At 37.7% G+C, this 21,988-nt stretch overlaps 1 protein-coding gene across 2 annotated transcripts in view; it reads left to right on the forward strand.

Moving 5' to 3' along the window:
- LOC123533927 (39S ribosomal protein L18, mitochondrial-like) overlaps positions 1 to 21,988 on the forward strand; it is a 54,528-nt gene that overhangs the window by 19,610 nt on the left and 12,930 nt on the right. For both annotated transcript variants that reach the window (XM_053519558.1, XM_053519557.1), the window contains 3 exons: positions 13,047 to 13,124; positions 13,323 to 13,430; positions 18,640 to 18,757. In XM_053519558.1, the coding sequence (XP_053375533.1) occupies positions 13,047 to 13,124; positions 13,323 to 13,430; positions 18,640 to 18,757 (304 nt within the window). The remainder of the gene's footprint in view (positions 1 to 13,046; positions 13,125 to 13,322; positions 13,431 to 18,639; positions 18,758 to 21,988) is intronic.

Consider the following 21,988-nt stretch of genomic DNA (forward strand, 5'->3'; position numbering starts at 1 on the left):
AACACTCTGGAGGCCACATTTATGACTGTATCTTCATGAAACTTGGTCAGAATGGTAATCTTGATGATTTCAAGATCCAGTTTGAATCTGGGTCATGTTGGGTCAAAAAATAGGTCACTAGGTCAAATTAAAAGAAAAGCTAGTTTACACTTTAGAGGCCACATTTATACCATATCTTAATGAAACTTGGTCAGAATGTTAATCTTGATGGTCTTTAGGTCAATAGGTCAGGTGAGCGATACAGGGCCTTCATGGCCCTCTTGTTTTGTTAATATACTATATACATACAGTCTGCATATGCAATCTTGTGTGAGCCTTTTCTCCCAAACCATTGCACACAGTTTAATGAAACGTCACACAAGTAAACAATACCAACCTTACTTGTGCATGGTGCATGTTAGGTTCTTTCAGAAAAATGTTCAGCAGAGTTAGGGGACTTTGTGGGTTCCTATCTCAAAGGTCAAGGTCACACTTGGAGATCAAACATGGTTCGCACAGGCCATGAAAAGTCCTTGAATTTGATGCCTACTCCTTGAAAACTACTTGAATTTTGTAATAGTCAGAAACTACTTGAAAACTACTTGAATTTAGGAAAAAACTTACAAAAGATGGCAAATAGTCCTTAAATTCGTTGGGTGCGAAGTGAAAATGGACAAACATTATAAACGGACCAAAATAAACTAAAAAACGACAAAAAAAAAACAACCGTTACCGCCATGAGGGCCTGCCACGGAGTCGGCGATAGTACGGTACGGTACTGTACTTTATGGATTTTATGCTCTTTCAAGCAATTTTCACACTGTGTAATTTATCCGCGATGCGTTGAAGGTAAATCTTGTGTTACATTGTTTAATTTTGTCCTAAATTGGATTTAAATTGGTTATTTCATGTCTCAGCAACAGTGACATTGCGCCCATTTTAGTCCTTGAAAATGGAGGAAAACTACTTGAAAATTCCTTGAAAACTACTTGAATTTTTAGCTCGACTATTCATAGAATAGTAGAGCTATTGGACTCGCCCATGCGTCGGCGTCCGCGTCCGCGTCCGCGTCCCGATTTGGTTAAGGTTTTGTATGTAAGCTGGTATCTCAATAACCACTTGTGGGAATGGATTGAAACTTCACACACTTATTCACTGTGATAAACTGACCTACACTGCACAGGTTCCATAACTCTATTTTGCTTTTTTACAAAATTATGCCCCTTTTTCGTCTTAGAAATTTTTGGTTAAGGTTTTGTATGTAAGCTGGTATCTCAGTACTTACTAATGGGAATGGATTGAAACTTCACATACTTGTTCACTGTCGTGATCTGACATGCACTAAGCAAGTCCCATAACTCTGCTCTTTTTTTTTTCAAAATTATGCCCCTTTTTCGACTTAGAAATTTTTAGTTAAGGTTTTGTATGTAAGCTGGTATCTCAGTAACCACTTGTGGGAATGGATTGAAACTTCACACATTTATTCACTGTGATAAACTGACCTACATTGCACAGGTTCCATAACTCTATTTTACTTTTTTACAAAATTATGCCCCTTTTTCGACTTAGAAATTTTTGATTAAGGTTTTGTATGTAAGCTGGTATCTCAGTACTTAATAATGGGAATGGATTGAAACTTCACATACTTGTTCACTGTCATGATCTGACATGCACTAAGCAAGTCCCATAACTCTACTCTTTTTTTTTTCAAAATTATGTCCCTTTTTTTGACTTAGCAGTTTTTGGTTAAGTTTTTGTATGTAAGCTGGTATCTCAGTATCCACAAATTGGAAAGGATCGAAACTTCACACACTTGTTCACTGTCATGATATGACATGCAGTACAGAGGTTCAATACCTCTACTTGGCATTTTACAAAATTATGCCCCTGAATAGCCGAGCGTTGCTGTCCTCCGACAGCTCTTGTTTGGGAAGGTCTGTATGAACCATGTCAAAGGTTAAATTCAATAATTGCTTTGTCCAGAGCATTTCTTCTTCATGCATGGAGAGATTTTGATGTAACTTGGCACAAATGTTCACAACCATGTGACCGAGTGTCATGCGCAAGAACCAAGACCCTAGGTCTAAGGTCAAGGTCACATTAAGAGGTCAAAGATCAGATACAGAAATGACTGTCCAGAGCATTTCTTTTGCATGCATGGAGGGATTTTGATGTAACTTGGCACAATTGTTCACCCGCTTGCGGATGAGAAGACATAGTTGTCCAAATGGCTGTTCGGTGTATGTGCGTGCGTGCATCTGTCCGGATTTGTTTGTCCGGACCATAACTTTGACATGCATGGAGCAATCTCGTTTATATTTGGCATGAATGTTAACCTCAGTGAGATGGAGTGTCATGCGCAAAGCGCGGGTTACTATCTCAAAGGTCAAGGTCACACTTAGAGATCAAAGGGTAAATTCAATAACTACTTTGTCCGGAGCATTTCATGCTTGGAGGGATTTTGATGTAACTTGGCACAAATGTTCACAACCATGTGACCGAGTGTCATGTGCAAGAATCAAGACCCTAGGTCTAAGGTCAAGGTCACATTAAGAGGTCAAAGGTCAGATACAAGAATGACTTTGTCCAGAGCATTTCTTTTTCATGCATGGAGGGATTTTGATTTAACTTGGCACAATTGTTCACCATCATGAGACGGAATGCAAGAACCTAGAATTTCTTCCCTTTGTTGTTACTATAAATAGCTTATATTGTAACTTTTTTATTACTGATCGTAGGGAAAAATCAAGACCACTTTTCTGTAGTACAATATGCATGTTACATCCAATTTTGAGGTGTATTTTGACCTGTCTCTACTGGTAAGGATTTTTGTGTGGACTTAGAGTTTTTAGCTCATCTGATTTTGTTGAAAAAAAATTATGATTTTGCATCACTTGATGTGGCTAGAGTCGCGTCGTGACGGGGTCATGCAACGCCGTTGCCTGTTAAGTGTCTTAATGTTTTAGGTCAGCTTTCTCCTAAACTATACAAGCTATTACATACATTGAAACTTGCAATACTTGTTGCATCAAATAACTGACCTGTTAGCATGAACAGACTCATCTCGCTCTTGCAAGATTATGGCCCTTTTACTTTAGAAAAACGATTCTGGTTAATGTTTTAGTTTAGGTCGAACTTTTCTCCTAATATACAAAACATTGCTTTGAAACATTGAATACAGTTGTTGCAACTTGCATAACAGGTGACCTGTACATCCAAGAAACTATTAACTCCGCTCTTGCTTTTTGAAATATGGCCCTTTTAACTAAAAAACAATCAATGTTCTGGTTAGTTTTGTTAGGTCAAATATTTACTCCATAAACATAATCAATGAATTTGCATTTGAATTACTTGAAATCTTTCAATGTTAGCAACATTCACATCTAAGAGACCTAGTGACTACCAAAAACATAACTCCGTCTTGCTTTTTGTAAATTATATGCCCCTATTAGGACTTATAAACTTATTTTTTTGGTTAATTTATGTTTTTAAATCAGCATTTATCCAAACTTACAAATAATCCTTTGCTTTAAAAATGCCAAACACTTTAAATCCATCAAAGGTTGACCCTGGAACCAGCAAGAAACATAAACTCATCCTGCTTTTTGCAATTGTATTTATGCCCCTTTTGGACTTAGAAATAATCAGATTTCCTTGTTAAGTTTTATGTTAAAAAGGTCAACTTATTCCTCTTTAGTTTCCTATAATGATCAAAGTATTCTTTGAACTTAGGAATACTTGTTCATCATCAACGCAGACCTGGATCATCAAGAAACAAATCATCTTGCCTTGTTGCAAGATTTATTGCCCTTTTTGGTTACCTAGAAACTTTATTTTTGGTTAAAGTTTTGTTGAGTCACTATTTATCTAAACTATCAAAGTGATTGCTGATTTAAAACTTGCAAACTTGTTAACCATCATTTAGTGCCAGGAGAATTAGTTAGCGCAACATACATCCATACCGCGCTATTTTTCCATTTGTAATTATTATCCCACTTTTGGACTTAGAAAATCATTTTCTGTTAATATTTATTTAATGTCAACTTTTCCATTAATTACATCAGCTATTGCTTTAAAACTGCAACAGTTTTTTCACCAATGATTAGTGACACTGAAATTAAGAAACATAACTCTATCCTGCTTTTGCAACGATTAGGCCTTTTAGCTTAGAAATCATGTAGACTAATATATCTATTACACAAAAAAATTCATGATTTTATATCCTGCAGCACCGCTAAGCGGTGACCTATGTTTAAAGATTTATTTCCTTTGTTGTACTATATATAAACTAGCATTGTCACTTTTGCAATCCCTTTTTTATTTGGATAATATGATAGCCTCAGTAAGAAGGGTCATTGCAACTCCTGTTTTTTGACACTGGCGGCTTGATGTTGCTTGGCACTAGTTGTTACTATACTATATACAGAGTCTATTTACATACAGTCTGCATGATTATGCAATCTTGTGTGCATCAAATTACAATGTACTGTGTCAGTTCATGCAGGGGGTACATTCATCGCCTTCAGTGATAGCTCTAGTTATCTGTTTGTAAAGACGTCTCGGTCTACGGATCGCGGGGTCGCGAGTTCGATCCTTGGGCGGGCGTGTGTTCTCCGTGACTATTTGATAAACAACATTGTGTCTGAAATCATTAGTCCTCCACCTCTGATTCATGTGGGGAAGTTGGCAGTTACTTGCAGAGAACAGGTTTGTACTGGTACAGAATCCAGGAACACTGGTTAGGTTAACTGCCCGCGTTACATAACTGAAATACTGTTGAAAAACGGCGTTAAACCCAAAACAAACAAACAAAACAAACTGTCCGTCTGAATTAGTGTTGTGCATATCTCAAAAAGTATTTGACCCAGAGTATCAAACCTCGCAGGATTGATATTCAGCATGGGAAATTGTGCACCAGATGTTTTTATTTCTTTAAAAATCTTTTCAAAAAATGTTAGCAACATTTCAAAAACATTCTGTAGAAGTAATCTCTAGGTGACCCTCTACCAAAATAGCTTATGCCTATCTATTTTGGTAAAAAACATGGCCACCTGAGTTCAGGCCTTATTTACCCTATATGGCTTTATTGTAAATTTAAAAAGTCGTCTTCTTCAAAATCACTGGGCAGATTTACACCAAACTTCACAGAAATTATCCTTTGGTGGCCCCCTTTCAAAATCGCCCAAAGAATTAAAATCCATTCAGAACTGTGGTTGCCATGGCAACCGAAAGGAAAACCTTTTAAACTCTTCTCAGAAACTGTTGTCTGGATTTCAAAAATATTTTGTAGAAATGATCTCTAGATGACTATCGAAATTGGGTAGCTCAGTAGAATAAACAATGGTGGATGGCCTTGATATATTTCTAGCTCGACTGTTCAAAGAATATGGAGAGCTATACTAGTCATCTCGGCGTCGGCATTGTTTAAAGTTTTTTATAATGTCAAATATATCTTGAACAGTTAAGAACACTATCAAGGTATTCAACTGAGACTTGGAATTCTTGCATAATAGCAACAATGTGCACATGTATGACAAGGGAAATTAGTCTGTCAGCAATATTTTCAGAGTTACCCTATGCCCCCTTTAACTTTGGTTAAAAATTTTGATGAAGTCAAATATCTTAAACACTATCAGTGATATTCAGCTGAGACTTTGAATACTTGCATATACTGTGAAATCATTTTTGTTTGTGCAGGAGGAATTTTGAGGTTTTGGCGCAACAAACGATGCACGAATTTAAGACCGCGCTATTATTTAACCATTTAGTAAATAGTTATCCGCATCTATTTCCTGTCCGAAATATATGCATGTTATTTCAAATTTTATCATAATGTCACAGTTTATCGGCAGTTAATTAAAGCTTGTCTTGATAGGAACTGATGTGTTTTTACCAAAATGATTTATGAAATCTGATTAAGTTATTGATACTAATTGGGTCTTGTTTATGAACGCTTCAGTTACTTACGCTAGTTTTATATCGTTGTCATCATCTTACGAATGCTATGAAATATTTCTTTTTATTTATCATTTAATCCTCGACAGAAAACTATGTAAATATTTGAATCCATATGTGTATAAATTTATACGTCGTCCACAAATTTCAAGTTTGTCACACTGCGTTATTGACTGAAACAGCACAGCTTCGTAATTATTCACACCTGCCATTGTTGTTTTAGAGTAATTGGACAAGCGCCATTCATAATAAGACTTCAAACTCCTTTTGTTTTAATGGTCCTTTGATGCTCTTTCACATAGTGTCAGTTTACAACAATTATCAGTTGGATTGTCTTATTGTTAGCTCAACTATTCATAGAATAGTAGAGCTATTGGACTCGCCCGTGCTTCGGCATCTGCATCTGCGTCAGCGTCCCGATTTGGTTAAGGTTTTGTATGTAAGCTGGTATCTCAGTAACCACTTGTGGGAATGGATTGAAACTTTACACACTTATTCACTGTGATAAACTGACTTACATTGCACAGGTTCCATAACTCTGTTTTGCTTTTTTACAAAATTATGCCCCTTTTTTGACTTAGAAATTTTTGGTTAAGGCTTTGTATGTAAGCTGGTATCTCAGTACTCACAAATGGGAATGGATATAAACTTCACACACTTGTTCACTGTCATGATCTGACATGCACTAAGCAGGTCCCATAACTCTACTTGTTTTTTTTGTTGTTTTTTTCAAAAGTTTGCCCCTTTTTCGACTTAGCAGTTTTTGGTTAAGTTTTTGTATGTAAGCTGGTATCTCAGTATCCACTAATGGGAAAGGATTGAAACTTCACACACTTGTTCACTGTCATGATATGACATGCAGTGCAAAGGTTCAATAACTCTACTTTGCATTTTACAATTTTAATTATGCCCCTTTTTCAACTTAGCAGTTTTTGATTAAATTCTTATGTGTAAGCTGGTATCTCAGTACCCACTAATGGGAATGGATTGAAACTTCACACACTTGTTCACTGTCATGAGCTGATAAGCACTGTGCAGGTTCCATAACCCTGTTTTACATTTTTACAAAATTATGCCCCTTTTTCGACTTTTGTATTAATTCACTTGACAAGGCTGTTGAATAGTCGAGCATTGCTGTCCTCCGACAGCTCTTGTTTTTTATCAAGGTCATAAATGGGCCGCTTTTATTGACAGATGTGATGCTGGTGATTTCTGGAAAAAAAAGAACATTTAAAAAAGTCCATTTTAAATTGAAAATGCGCAAATTAAAGCACGTGCAAAACTGTCTGTTTTGCTGTTTCCGCGAAATTTGATGCCAGGGAATTTAAATGATTTTACAGTAGAGAGAGTTTGTTCATGTATGACAAGAGACATTACTTTGGCATCAATATTTTCAGAGTTGTGACCCTTTTTAACTTAGAAATTTGATTAATATTAACTACCTCAGCAATGCATTGATACATTGGATTAAAACTTTACATGTCTTCAGGATCAGTTAATATAGTCACAGGTCCAGGTCCTAGAAGTCTTAACTCTTATTTTAACAAAATTATGTGCTTTTTTATACTAAGAAAATTCATGTGTTAATATGCAAGTACTTGGGGGGCTATTGTATTGAAACTTCACGCATGTCTTGGGGTCATTGCATACGGTCATTGGGCTATGTCCAATAACTCTGAATTACAATTTAACGGAATTAGATGCCTTTGTCTGCTTAGCTCATACTGAAGTTTTCCATGCAACTTAAAATCGACTATTGGATTGAGACTACAAAGCTATGCTAAGGGTGTACTTACTGTGTAAATAAAAATTTCTGCCATTGTTAGTACTTGTAAATTACAGCAACTCTGTCTTTCATGAAGGGGTTTTAATATTACTAGGCACAAATGTTTCCCATGATGAGACAACGTGTCATGCACAAACCAGGACCCCGGGCTCAAAAGTCAAGGTCACAATAATTGGAGGTCAAAGGTCAACAGGGCTTTTTCCCTGTCCGGGCCATAACTCTGCCATCCATGAAGGGAATTTAATATTACTTGGCACAAATACACCTCGTAATAAGACAATATGTCATGCACAACTTTCAGACCCCTAGCTCAAAGGTCAAGGTCACACTTGGCAGTCAGATGTTTACATGGCATGAGCAGGGTCTGTTTCGTGTCGGGTTCATAACTCTTGTCATTCATAAAGGGATTTTGATATTACCAGTACTTGGCACAAGTATTCCCCATGATGAGATGACATGTCATATACAAAACTCGGACCCCTAGCTCAAAGGTTAAGGTCACAATTGGAGGTCAAAGGACACCAGTGTTTTTTTCCTGTCCATTCCATAACTCAGTCATCCATTTAGGGATTACAATATTACTTGGCATAAATGTTCCCCATGATGAGATGATATGTCATGCACAACACCCAGAACCCTAGCTTAAAGGTCAAGGTTACACTTGGAGATCAAAGGTCAACAGAACTTTTTTCTTGTCCGGTCTGTAACTTTGTCATGCAAAACAGGATTTAAATATCAGTTAGCACAAATATTTCCCTGGATGAGACAACGTAACATGCACAAAACTCAGGCCCTTAGCTGGGTCACACTTGGAAGTCAAAGGCCAAAATGGCTTTTTGTGCCCCCCCCCCCCCCCCCCCCCCCCCCATGAGTGGTGGGGGCATATAGATTAGGTCTTGTCTATGCGTGCGTGAGTGTGTGCATCCGTCCGAAGTTCAAGACGCGCCTAGCTCAAAAAGTATTTGATATAAATTGATGAAACCTTGCATGTGTCTTTATCTTGATATGAACTTGCGCACCTCCTATTTTTTGTCTGGCTCCACCCCACATTTCCAGAGTTACGGCCCCTGAAATAGTCAAAAATGCACATTTTCACCTTGTGACACGCCTAGCTCAAAAAGTATTTGATAAAGATTCATGAAACCTTGCAGGAGTCTGAATCATGATATGAACTTGCGCACCTCCTATTTTTCATCTGGCTCTGCCCCCTATAGCCAGAGTAATGGCCCCTGAAATAGTCAAAAATATACATTTTCACCTTGTGACGTGCCTAGCTCAAAAAGTATTTAATATAAATTGATAAAACCTTGCATGTGTTTTAATCATGATATGAACTTGCGCACCTCCTATCTTTCATCTGGCTCCACCCTCTATTTCTAGAGTTATTGCCCCTGAAATAGTCAAAAATGCACATTTTCACCTTGTGACACACCTAACTCAAAAAGTATTTCATATAAATTGATTAAACCTTGCATGAGTCTTTATCATGATATGAACTGGTGCACCACCTATTTTGTGTCTGCCTCCGTCCCCTATTTCCAGAGTAATTTTCCATGAAATAGTCAAAAATACACATTTTCACCTTGTGACACATCTAGCTCAAAAAGAGTATGTATATATATAAATGGATGAAAACTTGCATGAGTCTTTATCATGATATGAATTTGAGCACCTCTTATTTTTTGGCTGGCTCCACCCCCTATTTTTAAAGTTATGGCCCCTGAAATAGTCAAAAATGCACATTTTCACCTAATAATGTGCCTAGCTCAAAAAGTATTTGATGTAAATTCATGAATCCTTGCTTGAGTTTTTATGATGATGTGACCTTGCACACTTGGCATTATTCTTGAGAATTTTAGTGCTTATTACAGAGTTATGGCCCTTGAAATAGCCAAAATAGTGCATTTTTTATTTGTGATGCTCATAGCTCAAAAAGTATATGGCCTAGAATAATGAATCCTTTTCATAAAATGTTTGTTGAGGCTATACCCCTTAAGACTGCAAACATTTGAATTACTGCCCCTTATTTGTGACAAATGTACCAGTGGGGGCACACCCTGTGTCCTACAGAAACATTTTAGTTTCCTGTCCAGTCTATAACTTTTAATATTACTTGGCACAAATGTTCACCACCATGAGACAGAGTGTCATGCGCAAGAACCAGGTCCCTAGATCTAAGGTCAAGGTCACGCTTAGAGGCCAAAGGTCAGAATCAGATACAAGAACGACTTTGTCTGGAGCATTTCTTCTTAATGCATTGAGGGATTTTGATGTAACTTGGCACAAATGTTCACCATCATGAGGCACCGTTGTTAGCTCTCCTGTCACATAGTGACAAGGTGAGCTTTTGTGATCACCCTTCGTCCGTCGTCCGTCGCCAGTCCATCCGTGCGTCAGTCCGTGCGTCAACAATTTCTTGTCTGCACGATAGTGGTTTCATTTATGATTTTATTTTAACCAAACTTGCACACAACTTGTATCACCATAAGATCTCGGTTCCTTTCTTGAACTGGCCAGATCCCATTATGAGTTCTAGAGTTATGGCCCCTGAAAGGGCCAGAATTAGCTATTTTTACCTTGTCTGCACAATAGCAGCTTCTTGTATGATTTGATTTTAACCAAACTTGCATACAACTTGTATCACCACAGGATCTTGGTTCCTTTTTTGAACTGGCCAGATTCCATCATGGGTTCCAGAGTTATGGCCCCTTAAAGGTTCAGAATTGGCTATTTTGGTTTTTGCAGCCATATAGAGACTTCATTTATGGTTTTATTTGATACAAACTTCCAAAATATCTTCAACAACAATAAATCTTGGATTCCATGACAAATCAGATCCAATCGTAGGTTCCAGAGTTATTTTATATAGATCTGATTACCTCCCCTGATTAATATCAAAATGGATTTATATCAATTAGTACTTATAGGACTTATTTGAAATTTCATTATTGTCATTAGTTGGACTGAGCCAATCAGAGTAGATAACTATGGCTGATTTTATGTCAAATTACCTGCCTTTATTTCAAATTAAAATGGGTATATCTCCGTACCTAATGAAGATACTGATCTGAAATTTCATTTATGTCAACAGATTTATTTGGCAGATCCTTCTTTTGTTCACTTACAATAAATTTTTTTTTTTAATAACTTCCCTTTTACGTTACTATAAATAGCTTATTTTTAGTAACTTTTTTATTATTGGCCGCGAAAAACCGAGACCACTTTTCTATGGTACAATATGGATGATACCTCCAATTTTTAGGTGTTTTTTGACGTATCTATACCTTGTAAGAATTTTTTTTTCTTTTCGTTTAAATTTCTTCCCTTTGTTGTTACTGTCCTTTGGACTTAGATATTTTTTCTGAGGACCTTCTTGTCCTCAAGTGCAATGATAACAGGTGAGCGATATAGGGCCATCATGGCCCTCTTGTTTTTAGAATTACTGTTTTACTATAAATAGCTTATATTGTAACTTTTTATACGCCCATTTGAAAAACGGGACGTATTATGGGAACGCCCCTGGCGGGCGGCATCCACAGATTTTGTCCGGAGCATATCTTCTTCATGCATGGAGGGATTTTGATGAAACTTGGCACAGTTGTTCACCATCATGAGATGTAGTGTCATTGGCAAGAACCAGGTCCCTAGGTCTAAGGTCAAGGTCACACTTTGAGGTCAAATGTCAAATTCAAGAATGACTTTGTCCGGAGCATATCTTCTTTATGCATGGAGGGATTTTGATGAAACTTGGCACAGTTGTTCACCATCGTGAGTCGGAGTGTCCTGCGCAAGAACCAGGTCCCTAGTTCTAAGGTCAAGGTCGCACTTGGAGATCAAAGGTCAAATTAAGGAATGACTTTATCCGGAGCATATCTTTTTCATGCATGGAGAGATTTTGATTTAACTTGGCACAATTGTTCACCATCATGAGACGGAGTGTCATGCGCAAGAACCAGGTCCCTAGGTCTTAGGTCAAGGTCACACTTAGAGGTCAAAGGATACAAGAATGAAAACTTTGTCCGGAGCATTTCTTCTTCATGCATGGAGGGATTTTGATATAACTTGGCACAATTGTACACCATCCATCATGAGACGAAGTGTCATGCACAGGTCCCTTCTTTAGAATTACTTCCCTTTCTTGTTACTATAAATAGCTTGTATTGTAACTTTTTCATTACTAGTCGTAGGGAAAAAATCGAGACCACTTTTCTGTAGTACAACATGCATGTTACATCCAATTCTGAGGTGTATTTTGACCTATCTCTACCTGGTAAGGCCTAAAAAAAAAATTCTTTGTTTCCGGTAACTTGCTAAAAAAAATTAGGGTGGGTAGGTCGGAAATTTTTTTTTTTTTTGGAATTTTTTTTTTATTAAGGGAGACTTTTCGGAAATTATTTTTTTGTCAAAAAATGATTACAAATAAGGGGGTTATGCCTTTAGAGCATCAGTAAGTTGATTTCTAACATCACTGGCCATGTTTAAAAAATAAAAAGTGCAGTTTTGCATCTTTTTGTTAAAAAGTTGAAAAAAATATTCTCCAAGGTCATAAAAACATTTAGGGTCGGGCCAAAAATTTAGGGTAGGTTGGGATACCGGAAACAAACAAATTTTTTTTTACGCCTAAGGGTTTTTGTGTGGACTTGCAAGTTTTTTTTGTTTTTTTTGGGGGGGGGTGGGGGGGATTTTTTTTTTTTTTTTTTTTTTTTTTAAGATTAACTTCCCTTAGTTGTTACTATAAATAACTTATATTGTAACTTTTTTTATAATTGACCGTAGGTAAAAACTAAGACCACTTTGCTGTGGTACAACATAGATGCTACTTTCAAATTTTAGGTGTATTTTAAGGTATCTCTACCTGGTATGGAGTTTTTATGTGGATTTAGAAAAACAAAAGAATTACAATAATTACTACCACAAAATTAAAATTCCATTTGCAAATACAGGTGCTTATGTAAAGAAAGTTGCTGTGACGGGCGTATATTGTGACATTCTGGCACTCTTGTTTTATTACTGGCGATAGGGAAAAATCGAGACCACTTGTCTGTGGTACAACATGCATGTTACATCCAATTTTTAGGTGTATTTTGACCTATCTCTACCTGGTAAAGAGTTCTGTAGAGACCTTTATTATATAGATTTTTTTTAGGATTTACTTCCCTTTGTTGTCACTATAAATAACAGTAGAGAAAATTAGGTGCCTTCCAGTAAGGGATTTTGTAATGCATGGCAATACTTCATTCACTTGTTTCCCTACGACTTGCTCATAATTCAAGCTTTTTCAGGAATACCATATTTTTAAATTTTTCTTCGCTTTTAATTTTTTTAGAGCTTTGGAGTTTATGGGACTGGCGCCAAAAAGAAAAGGATGGAGATTTCAGGCACCTAGAAAAGATTACTACCACAGGTAACATTTTCAAGGTCATTTTACATTAAAAATATTTCTAGTTCTAATAAAATGACAGTGTCTTACTGAATTATTCAGTTACAAGATTTACTTGAAAACTTGGCATTGATGTACAGTGAAACTTACATGAATACTTGATACTCATATCCAGTTTTGTTGCACACAAAGGCTGTGTTTGTGTACTTATTTGTATTTTAGGCTAGTGTATGACAGAAATGATACAAGAGCTTACATCGAGCATTGGACAGGGAAAATTGTGCTAGAGGCCTCATCTAGAGAACCTCATCTTGCTATGTATCTATATAAGTAAGTTTTACTCTTGAAACATTTATACAACATAGTTCATGTACTACCTACTTTTGAGAGAAAAATGAAAATAAAAAGTTCAAATTCTCTTTGCTTTTCATTGCTAAATTTAGAAAATTGAAGAATGATTTAGTGGCCCTTTAGTTGTTGATTGGGAAGTGATGTAATACACTCTGGCCATGGCAATGGAAGATGTAGACCACATGCTAGTAATATCCCTTAACTTGCCTTTCCTAAAAATTTTATGCGTCCAAATGGCTGTTCGGTGTATGTGCGTGCGTGTGTGTGCGTGCATGCATCCGTCCGTCCGTGCGTCTGTCCATCCGTCTGGATTTGTTTGTCCGGACCATAACTTAGACATGCATGGAGCAATCTTGTTTATATTTGTCATGAATGTTAACCTCAGTGAGACAGAGTGTCATGCGCAAACCTCAGGTTCCTATCTCAAAGGTCAAGGTCACACTTACAGGTCAAAGGTCAAATTCAAAAATGACTGTCCGAAGCATTTCTTCTTCATGCATGGAGGGATTTTGATGTAACTTGGCACAATTGTTCACCATCATGAGACCGAGTGTCTTGCGCAAGAACCAGGTCCCTAGGCCTAAGGTCAAGGTCACACTTAGAGGTCAAAGGATACAAGAATGACAACTTTGTCCGGAGCATTTCTTCTTCATGCATGGAGGGATTTTGATGTAAATTTGCACAAATGTTCACCACCATGAGACGGAGTGTCTTGCGCAAAAACCAGGTCCCTAGGTCTAAGGTCAAAAGTCAGATACAAGGATGACTTTGTCTGGAGCATTTCTTTTTGATGCATAGAGGGATTTTGATGTAACTTGGCACAATTGTTCATCATCATGAGACGGAGTGTCATGCGCAAGATCCTAGAATTACTTCCCTTTGTTGTTACTATAAATAGCTTATATTCATAACTTTTTTATTACTGGTTGTAGGGAAAAATCAAGACCACTTTTCTGTAGTACAACATACCTGTTATATCCAATTTTCAGGTGTATTTTTACCTATCTCTACTGGTGAGGATTTTTATGTGGACTTTTATGCCCCTGAAGGGAGGCATATAGTTTTTGAACCGTCTGTCAGTCTGTCCGCATTTTTCGTGTCCGGTCCATATCTTTGTCATCGATGGATTGATTTTCAAATAACTTGGCATGAATGTGTACCACAGTAAGACGACATGTCGCACGCAAGACCCAGGTCCGTAGCTCAAAGGTCAAGGTCACACTTAGACGTTAAAGGATAGTTCATTGATGGGCGTGTCCGGTCCATATCTTTGTCATCGATGGATGGATTTTCAAATATCTTGGCATGAATGTGTACAACAGTAAGACGACATGTCGCGCGCAAGACCCAGGTCTGTAGCTCAAAGGTTAAGGTCACACTAACACGTTAAAGGATAGTGCATTGATGGGCGTGTCCGGTCCATATCTTTGTCATCCATTGATGGATTTTCAAATAACTTGGCATGAATGTGTACCACAGTAAGACGACGTGTCGCGCGCAAGACCTAGGTCTGTAGCTCAAAGGTCAAGGTCACACTTAGACGTTAAAGGTCATTTTTCATGAAAGTGCATTGATGGGCGTGTCCGGTCCATATCTTTGCCATTCATGCATGGATTTTAAAATAACTACGTATGAATGTGTGGCACAGTTAGACGAGGTGTCGCGCGCAAGACCCAGCTCCGTAGGTCAAAGGTCCTAAACTCTAACATCGGCCATAACTATTCATTCAAAGTGCCATCGGGGGCATGTGTCATCCTATGGAGACAGCTCTTGTTAAACATTTTTTTTTAAGATTTACGTCCCTTTGTTGTTACTTTAAATAACTTATATTGTAACTTTTTGCAATCTCTTTTTTATTTGGCATAAATGTTTGCCTCAATGAGACAAGTGTAATGTGCAACTCCCAGTCCTTTTGACAGCTGGCGGGCTCGACATGTTGCTTGTGGGCATCTAGTTAGCTCACCTGTCACAAAGTGACAAGATGAGCTTTTGTGATGGCGTGGCGTCCGTCGTCTGATGATATCTAGGTCAAGTTAGAAACTGGGTTACGTGCGGTCATAAACTAGGTCAGTAGGTGTAAAAATAGAAAAACCTTGTGACCTCTCTAGAGGCCATACTTTTCAATGGATCTTCATGAAAATTGGTCAGAATGTTCATCTTGATGATATCTAGGTCAAGTTCAAAAACTAGGTCAGTAGGTCAAATAATAAAAAAACCTTTTGACCTCTCTAGAGGCCATATTTTCCATGGGATCTGTATGAAAGTTGGTCTGAATGTTCATCTTGATGATATCTAGGTCAGGTTTGAAACTGGGTCATGTGCCATCAAAAACTAGGTCAGTAAGTCAAATAATAGGTCAAATAAAAAAAAACAACCTTGTGACCTCTCTAGAGGCCATATTTTTCATGGGATCTGTATGAAAGTTGGTCTGAATGTTCATCTTGATGATATCTAGGTCAAGTTCGAAACTGGGTCAACTGCGATCAAAAACTAGGTCAGTAGGTCTAAAAATAGAAAAACCTTTTGACCTCTCTAGAGGCCATACTTTTCAACGGATCTTCATGAAAATGGGTCAGAATGTTCACCTTGATGATATCTAGGTCAAGTTCGAAACTGGGTCACTTATAGACTTATATAGGGAAAAACTTAGAATCTTCATGTCCATAACTTACATCATTCAAATTTGGACCACATGTATAGTTCTGAGTGGCAAGATGAGTTGACCTTGATCTTGACCTAGTGACCTACTTTCACATTTCTGTACCTACAGCCTTCATATTTGGGCCACATGCATAGGTTTGTGTACTGAAACAAACTTTGACCTTGTTATTGACCTAGTGACCTACTTTCACATTTTTGAAGGTACAGGCTTCAAATTTGGACCATAGGCGTAGCTTTTTGTTCCAAAATAAAATTTGACCTTGATTTTGACCTAGTGACCTACTTCCACATTTCTCAAGCTGCAGCCTTCAAATTTGAACCACATGCGTAGTTTTGTGTACCGAAATGAATTTTGATCTTGAGATTACTTTCACATTTCTGAAGCTACAGGCTCCAAATTTGGACGGCATGCATATTTTTGTGTTCTGAATTGAAATTTGACATTGATTTTTAACTATTACCTACTTTCACATTTCTCAAGCTACAGCCTCCAAATTTGAAGCACATGCATAGTTCTGTCTACTGAAATGAACTTTGACATTGAATTGATCTAGTGACCTACTTTCACATTTCTCAAGCCACAGCTTTCAAATTTGGACCACATACACATTGTTTTGTACCGAAATGAAATTTGACCTTGAGCTAGTCTTGAAATTTGGAACATTCAAAAATGGCTCAGTGGGTGGCGCCAAGATCACTCTGTAATCTCTTGTTAGGTTAATAGGTAAAAGGTCAAGGTCAGATTAAACCAGAATGGTAGAACTTTCGTTTACAGTGAGCGTATAATTCCTGTTCCTTGTGCAATTACTAAATGCATCAAGGGGGGCATTTCGTGTTCGACATGCTCTTGTCTCTATGAAATCTTGTTAAAAGTTGTTAACACTCTAGAGACCACATTTTCTAATTATTCTTCATAAAACTTTGTCAGAATGTTTATCTTTATGAAATATAGGTCAGCTTCAAAACTGGGTTATCTAGTTCAGATATAGAAAGACATTGTTAGCGCTCAAAAGACCACATTTTCTACCTGATCTTCATGAGGGTTGGTTGAAACGTTTGCCTGTTTAATTTGTAGGATGAAATTTGTAACTGTGTCACTTGGGAAAATCTAGGTCATTAGGTCAAATCATAGAACTTTGTAAACACCTTAAAGGCAACTTTTTCAACTTGATCATCATAAATCATTTTTGTTTTGTCTTTATGAAATCTTGGTCAAGTTCAAAAATTGGGTGCCTGAGGTCTAAAACTATGTCAAATCATTGAAAAACTTAGATAATGACCAGGTTGATTTTCACAAAGCATGGTTAAAATGTTTATCTTTATGAAATTTAGGCCAAATTAGAAACTATGCTATCTTGGGTTAGAACTAGGTAAGGTGAATGATACAGGACCCTCTTGTTTTAAGTGACAAAATTATGATTTTGGTCCAAATATCACTATGTGTTCGCCTCTCATTGGTGGTGCCGGTTACATACGATTATACTTTTGAGTACTTCTGGTTGTTGGTTGAATATACCTGTATTTAATGTATTGCAATATTTTAATATTTGAAAATGAATGACCATAATATTATCAGTTAGGCTATTTTTATGCCCCCGAAGGGAGGCATATTGTTTTTGAACCGTCTGTCGGTCTGTCCACAATTTTCGTGTCCGGTCCATATCTTTGTCATCGATGGATCGATTTTGATGGATTTTCAAATAACTTGGCATGAATGTGTACCACAGTAAGACGACGTGTCGCGCGCAAGACCCAGGTCCATAGCTCAAAGGTCAAGGTCACACTTAGACATTAAAGGTCATTTTTCATGATAGTTGGGCGTGTCCGGTCCATATCTTTGTCATCCATGGATGGATTTTAAATAACTTGGCATGAATGTGTACCACAGTAAGAAGACGTGTCGTGCGCAAGACCCAGGTCCGTAGCTCAAAGGTCAAGGTCACACTTAGACGTTAAAGGTCATTTTTCATGATAGTGCATTGATGGGCGTGTCCGGTCCATTCATCCATGGATGGATTTTCAAGTAACTACGCATGAATGTGTGGCACAGTAAGATGACGTGTTGCACGCAAGACCCAGGTCTGTAGCTCAAAGGTCAAGGTCACACTTAGACGTTAAAGGTCATATTTCATGATAGTGCATTGATGGGCGTGTCCGGTCCATATCTTTGTCATTCATGCTTGGATTTTAAAATAACTATGCATGAATGTGTGGCACAGTAAGACGATGTGTCACGCGCAAGACCCAGGTCCGTAGGTCAAAGGTCCTAAACTCTAACATTGGCCATAACTATTCATTCAAAGTGCCATCGGGGGCATGTGTCATCCTATGGAGACAGCTCTTGTTAAACTTTAAAAGTTAGTTTGATAGTTTGATGACCAAAGAACCCATGTGTTCAAGATTTCTCTCCATGATGTTCATTAACACTTATATTTGTTTGCTTCTCAGTTTTACTCAAATGTGTAAAATACTGCTAAGGGGCATATGTTGCTTACAGTGACAGTTCTTGTTTTCTCAATATTTACAGTTTGCATGATGTGAGTGCAAACAGGAATATAGGACGTGTTCTTGCCCGTAGAATGTTGGAGGCAGGAATTACTAGTGTGTTCTATGATGAGGCAGACAAGGATATTACCTCACAAAGGGTATGGTATGGTTTTGTTTGTAGAAAATATTTACAGCAGCTTAGTGTTCCGGTTAATATGTAGGTTAATATGGAGAATCAACACTCAACTGCAGTGATTGTTCAGATCTCGCAGATTCCTTAGAGAACAATGATTGCCTAACAATGATTGCCTATCAGACATTTCTTTCCTCTCATGACGAGAATGTTCAAGTTATGAACATGATTCAGCAACTGTGTGGACAAATAATTTGCTTCAGATTCACATTGAAACAAAAATATTTGAAAATATTGGATACATTTTGTATGTTTTAGATGATGATTTCCGCATTTGTTGATATGCAACATTCAAATAAATGCATGCATGTGACAGGTTTACACACCATGTGACAGCACCTGGATGACCTTTCTGAGCTTTACAAAGGAATAAACAAATACTTAGAGTTAGAATTATTAGCTCACTCCAAACCATATGGTAAGGGTGAGCTATTGTGACCACTCGCCATCCATCTGTTCATTGACACTTCAGACTACATCTTTTAAATCACTTAGCGAATATCAGCCAAATTTCAAATGAATTGGATGATCCTATTTGATATTGGTGAAGTATTTCCTGTTTGCAGTACGAAGTGGCCACAAGAGCCAATAATAGAAAAAACTTCTAACTACATCTCCATTTGAAATAATTTCACACAAATGTTCCTTATGTTCAGTTCCTGGTCATGTTATCTGGTCCTCTCCAAAGTTTTTTTTCAAATGGGGGCAATTGGCCCTTTTTAGGGGCTGCTACAGCTAAAAATAGAAATACCTTTTAAACAACTTCTTCTCTTCAACCGCTTGATAGATCTTCATCAAACTTGGTCTGTAACATAATTATATGGTCCTCTCCCAAGTTTGTTCAAATGGGGACACTTGGCCACTTTTAGGGGCCACTAGAGCTAAAAATAGAAATACCTTTAAGTCTTTTTATGCCCCCGGCATCTACTGATGCGGGAAGCATATAGTGATTGTCCTGTCCATCTGTTTGTACGTCCGTACGAGGTTAACCAAATGGGACTGTTTCATCTAGCATCAATACCCCTTACTAGAATGACTTGATACTAATGCAGATGTAACCTGTGACCATTCCTCATCTTCAGACATCACCTGACCTCAGTTTGACCTTGACCTCATTTTGGACTTAGGTTGCTTTATATGGGCCATCTCTTGGTTAACCAAATGGGACCGTTTTGTCTAGCATCAATACCCCTTACTAGAATGACTTGATACTAATGCAGATGTAACCTGTGACCATTCCTCATCTTCAGACATCACCTGACCTCAGTTTGAGCTTGACCTTGACCTCATTTTGAACTTATGTTGCTTTGTATTGACAAGGATGCCACCAGGGGCATCAAGCGTTTATTGAACGCAGCTTCTTGTTTTATTTTAAAATTAAAGAGAAAAAGGTTTTAAATTATTTTTTAGATTTAATACTTTGATCTAGTCTAATTAGGTCAAGGTCTGCCTCAGGTGAGTGACTTAGGCCCATTGGGCCTCTTGGGGCCTCTTGTAATACTACTTGACACAAATGTTCACCACAATGAGACAATGTGTAATGTGCAGTACCAAGACTCCTAGTGCAAAGGTCAAGGTCAACCTGAAGGTCAAAAGTCAACATTGATCTTTTCCTGTCCAGTCGGTAAAATATTGTGTCATATGGACCCAATTAAAAAAATTGTTTGTGTATTTTCTTCAGAATTACTTACCTTTAATATGATGATTTCTTACATTTTTATGCCCCCGAAGGGAGGCATATAGTTTTTGAACGGTCTGTCAGTCTGTCGGTCTGTCAGTCTGTCCGCAATTTTCGTGTCCGGTCCATATCTTTGTCATCGATGGATGGATTTTCAAATAACTTGGCATGAATGTGTACCACAGTAAGACGACGTGTCGCCCGCAAGACCCAGGTCCGTAGCTCAAAGGTCAAGGTCACACTTAGACGTTAAAGGTCATTTTTATACGCCCGTTTGAAAAACGGGACGTATTATGGGAACGCCCCTGGCGGGTGGGCGGGCGGCGTCCACAGACTTTGTCCGGAGCATATCTTCTACATGCATGAAGGGATTTTGATGAAACTTGGCACAGTTGTTCACCATCATGAGACGGAGTGTCATGCGCAAGAACCAGGTCCCTAGGTCTAAGGTCAAGGTCACACTTAGAGGTCAAAGTATACAAGAATGAAAACTTTGTCCGGAGCATTTCTTCTTCATGCATAGAGGGATTTTGATACAACTTGGCACAAATGTTCACCACCATGAGGTGGAGTGTCTTGTGCAAGAAACAGGTCTCTAGGTCTAAGGTCAAGGTCACACTTAGAGGTCAAAGGATACAAGAATGAAAACCTTTTCCGGAGCATTTCTTCTTCATGCATAGAGGGATTTTGATATAACTTGGCACAAATGTTCACCACCACGAGATGTAGTGTCATGCGCAAGAACCAGGTCCCTAGGTCTAAGGTCAAGGTCACACTTAGAGGCCAAAGGTCAGATACAAGGATGACTTTGTCCGAAGCATTTCTTCTTCATGCATGGAGGGATTTTGATGTAACTTGACACAATTATACACCATCATGAGACGAAGTGTCATGTGCAGTTCCCTTTTTTAGAATTACTTCCCTTTGTTGTTACTATAAATAGCTTATATTGTAACTTTTTCATTAGTAGGGAAAAATCGAGACCACTTTTCTGTAGTACAACATGCATGCTACATCCAATTTTGAGGTGTATTTTGACCAGTCTCTACATGGTAAAGATTTTTGTGAGGACTTACAATTTTTATTTTTATTTTATTTATTTTTTTTTTTTTTTAAGAATAACTTCCCTTAGTTGTTACTATAAATAACTTATATTGTAACTTTTTTTATAATTGACCGTAGGGAAAAACCAAGACCACTTTTCTGTGGTACAACATAGATGTTACTTTCCAATTTTAGGTGTATTTTAAGGTATCTCTACCTGGTAAGGAGTTTTTTTGTGGACTTAGAAAAACAAAACACTTACAGTTATTACTAAACAACCACAAAATTAAAATTCCATTTGCAAATACAGGTGCTAGGAGTAAAGAAATTTGCTGTGACGGGCGTATATTGTGACATTCTTGCACTCTTGTTCATGATAGTTGGGCGTGTCCGGTCCATATCTTTGTCATTCATGCATGGATTTTAAAATTATTGGGCATGAATGTGTACCACAGGAAGACGACGTGTCGTGCG

This window comes from Mercenaria mercenaria, chromosome 12 (genome assembly GCF_021730395.1).
Source record: "Mercenaria mercenaria strain notata chromosome 12, MADL_Memer_1, whole genome shotgun sequence".
In the NCBI taxonomy this organism is placed as follows: Eukaryota; Metazoa; Mollusca; class Bivalvia; order Venerida; family Veneridae; genus Mercenaria; species Mercenaria mercenaria.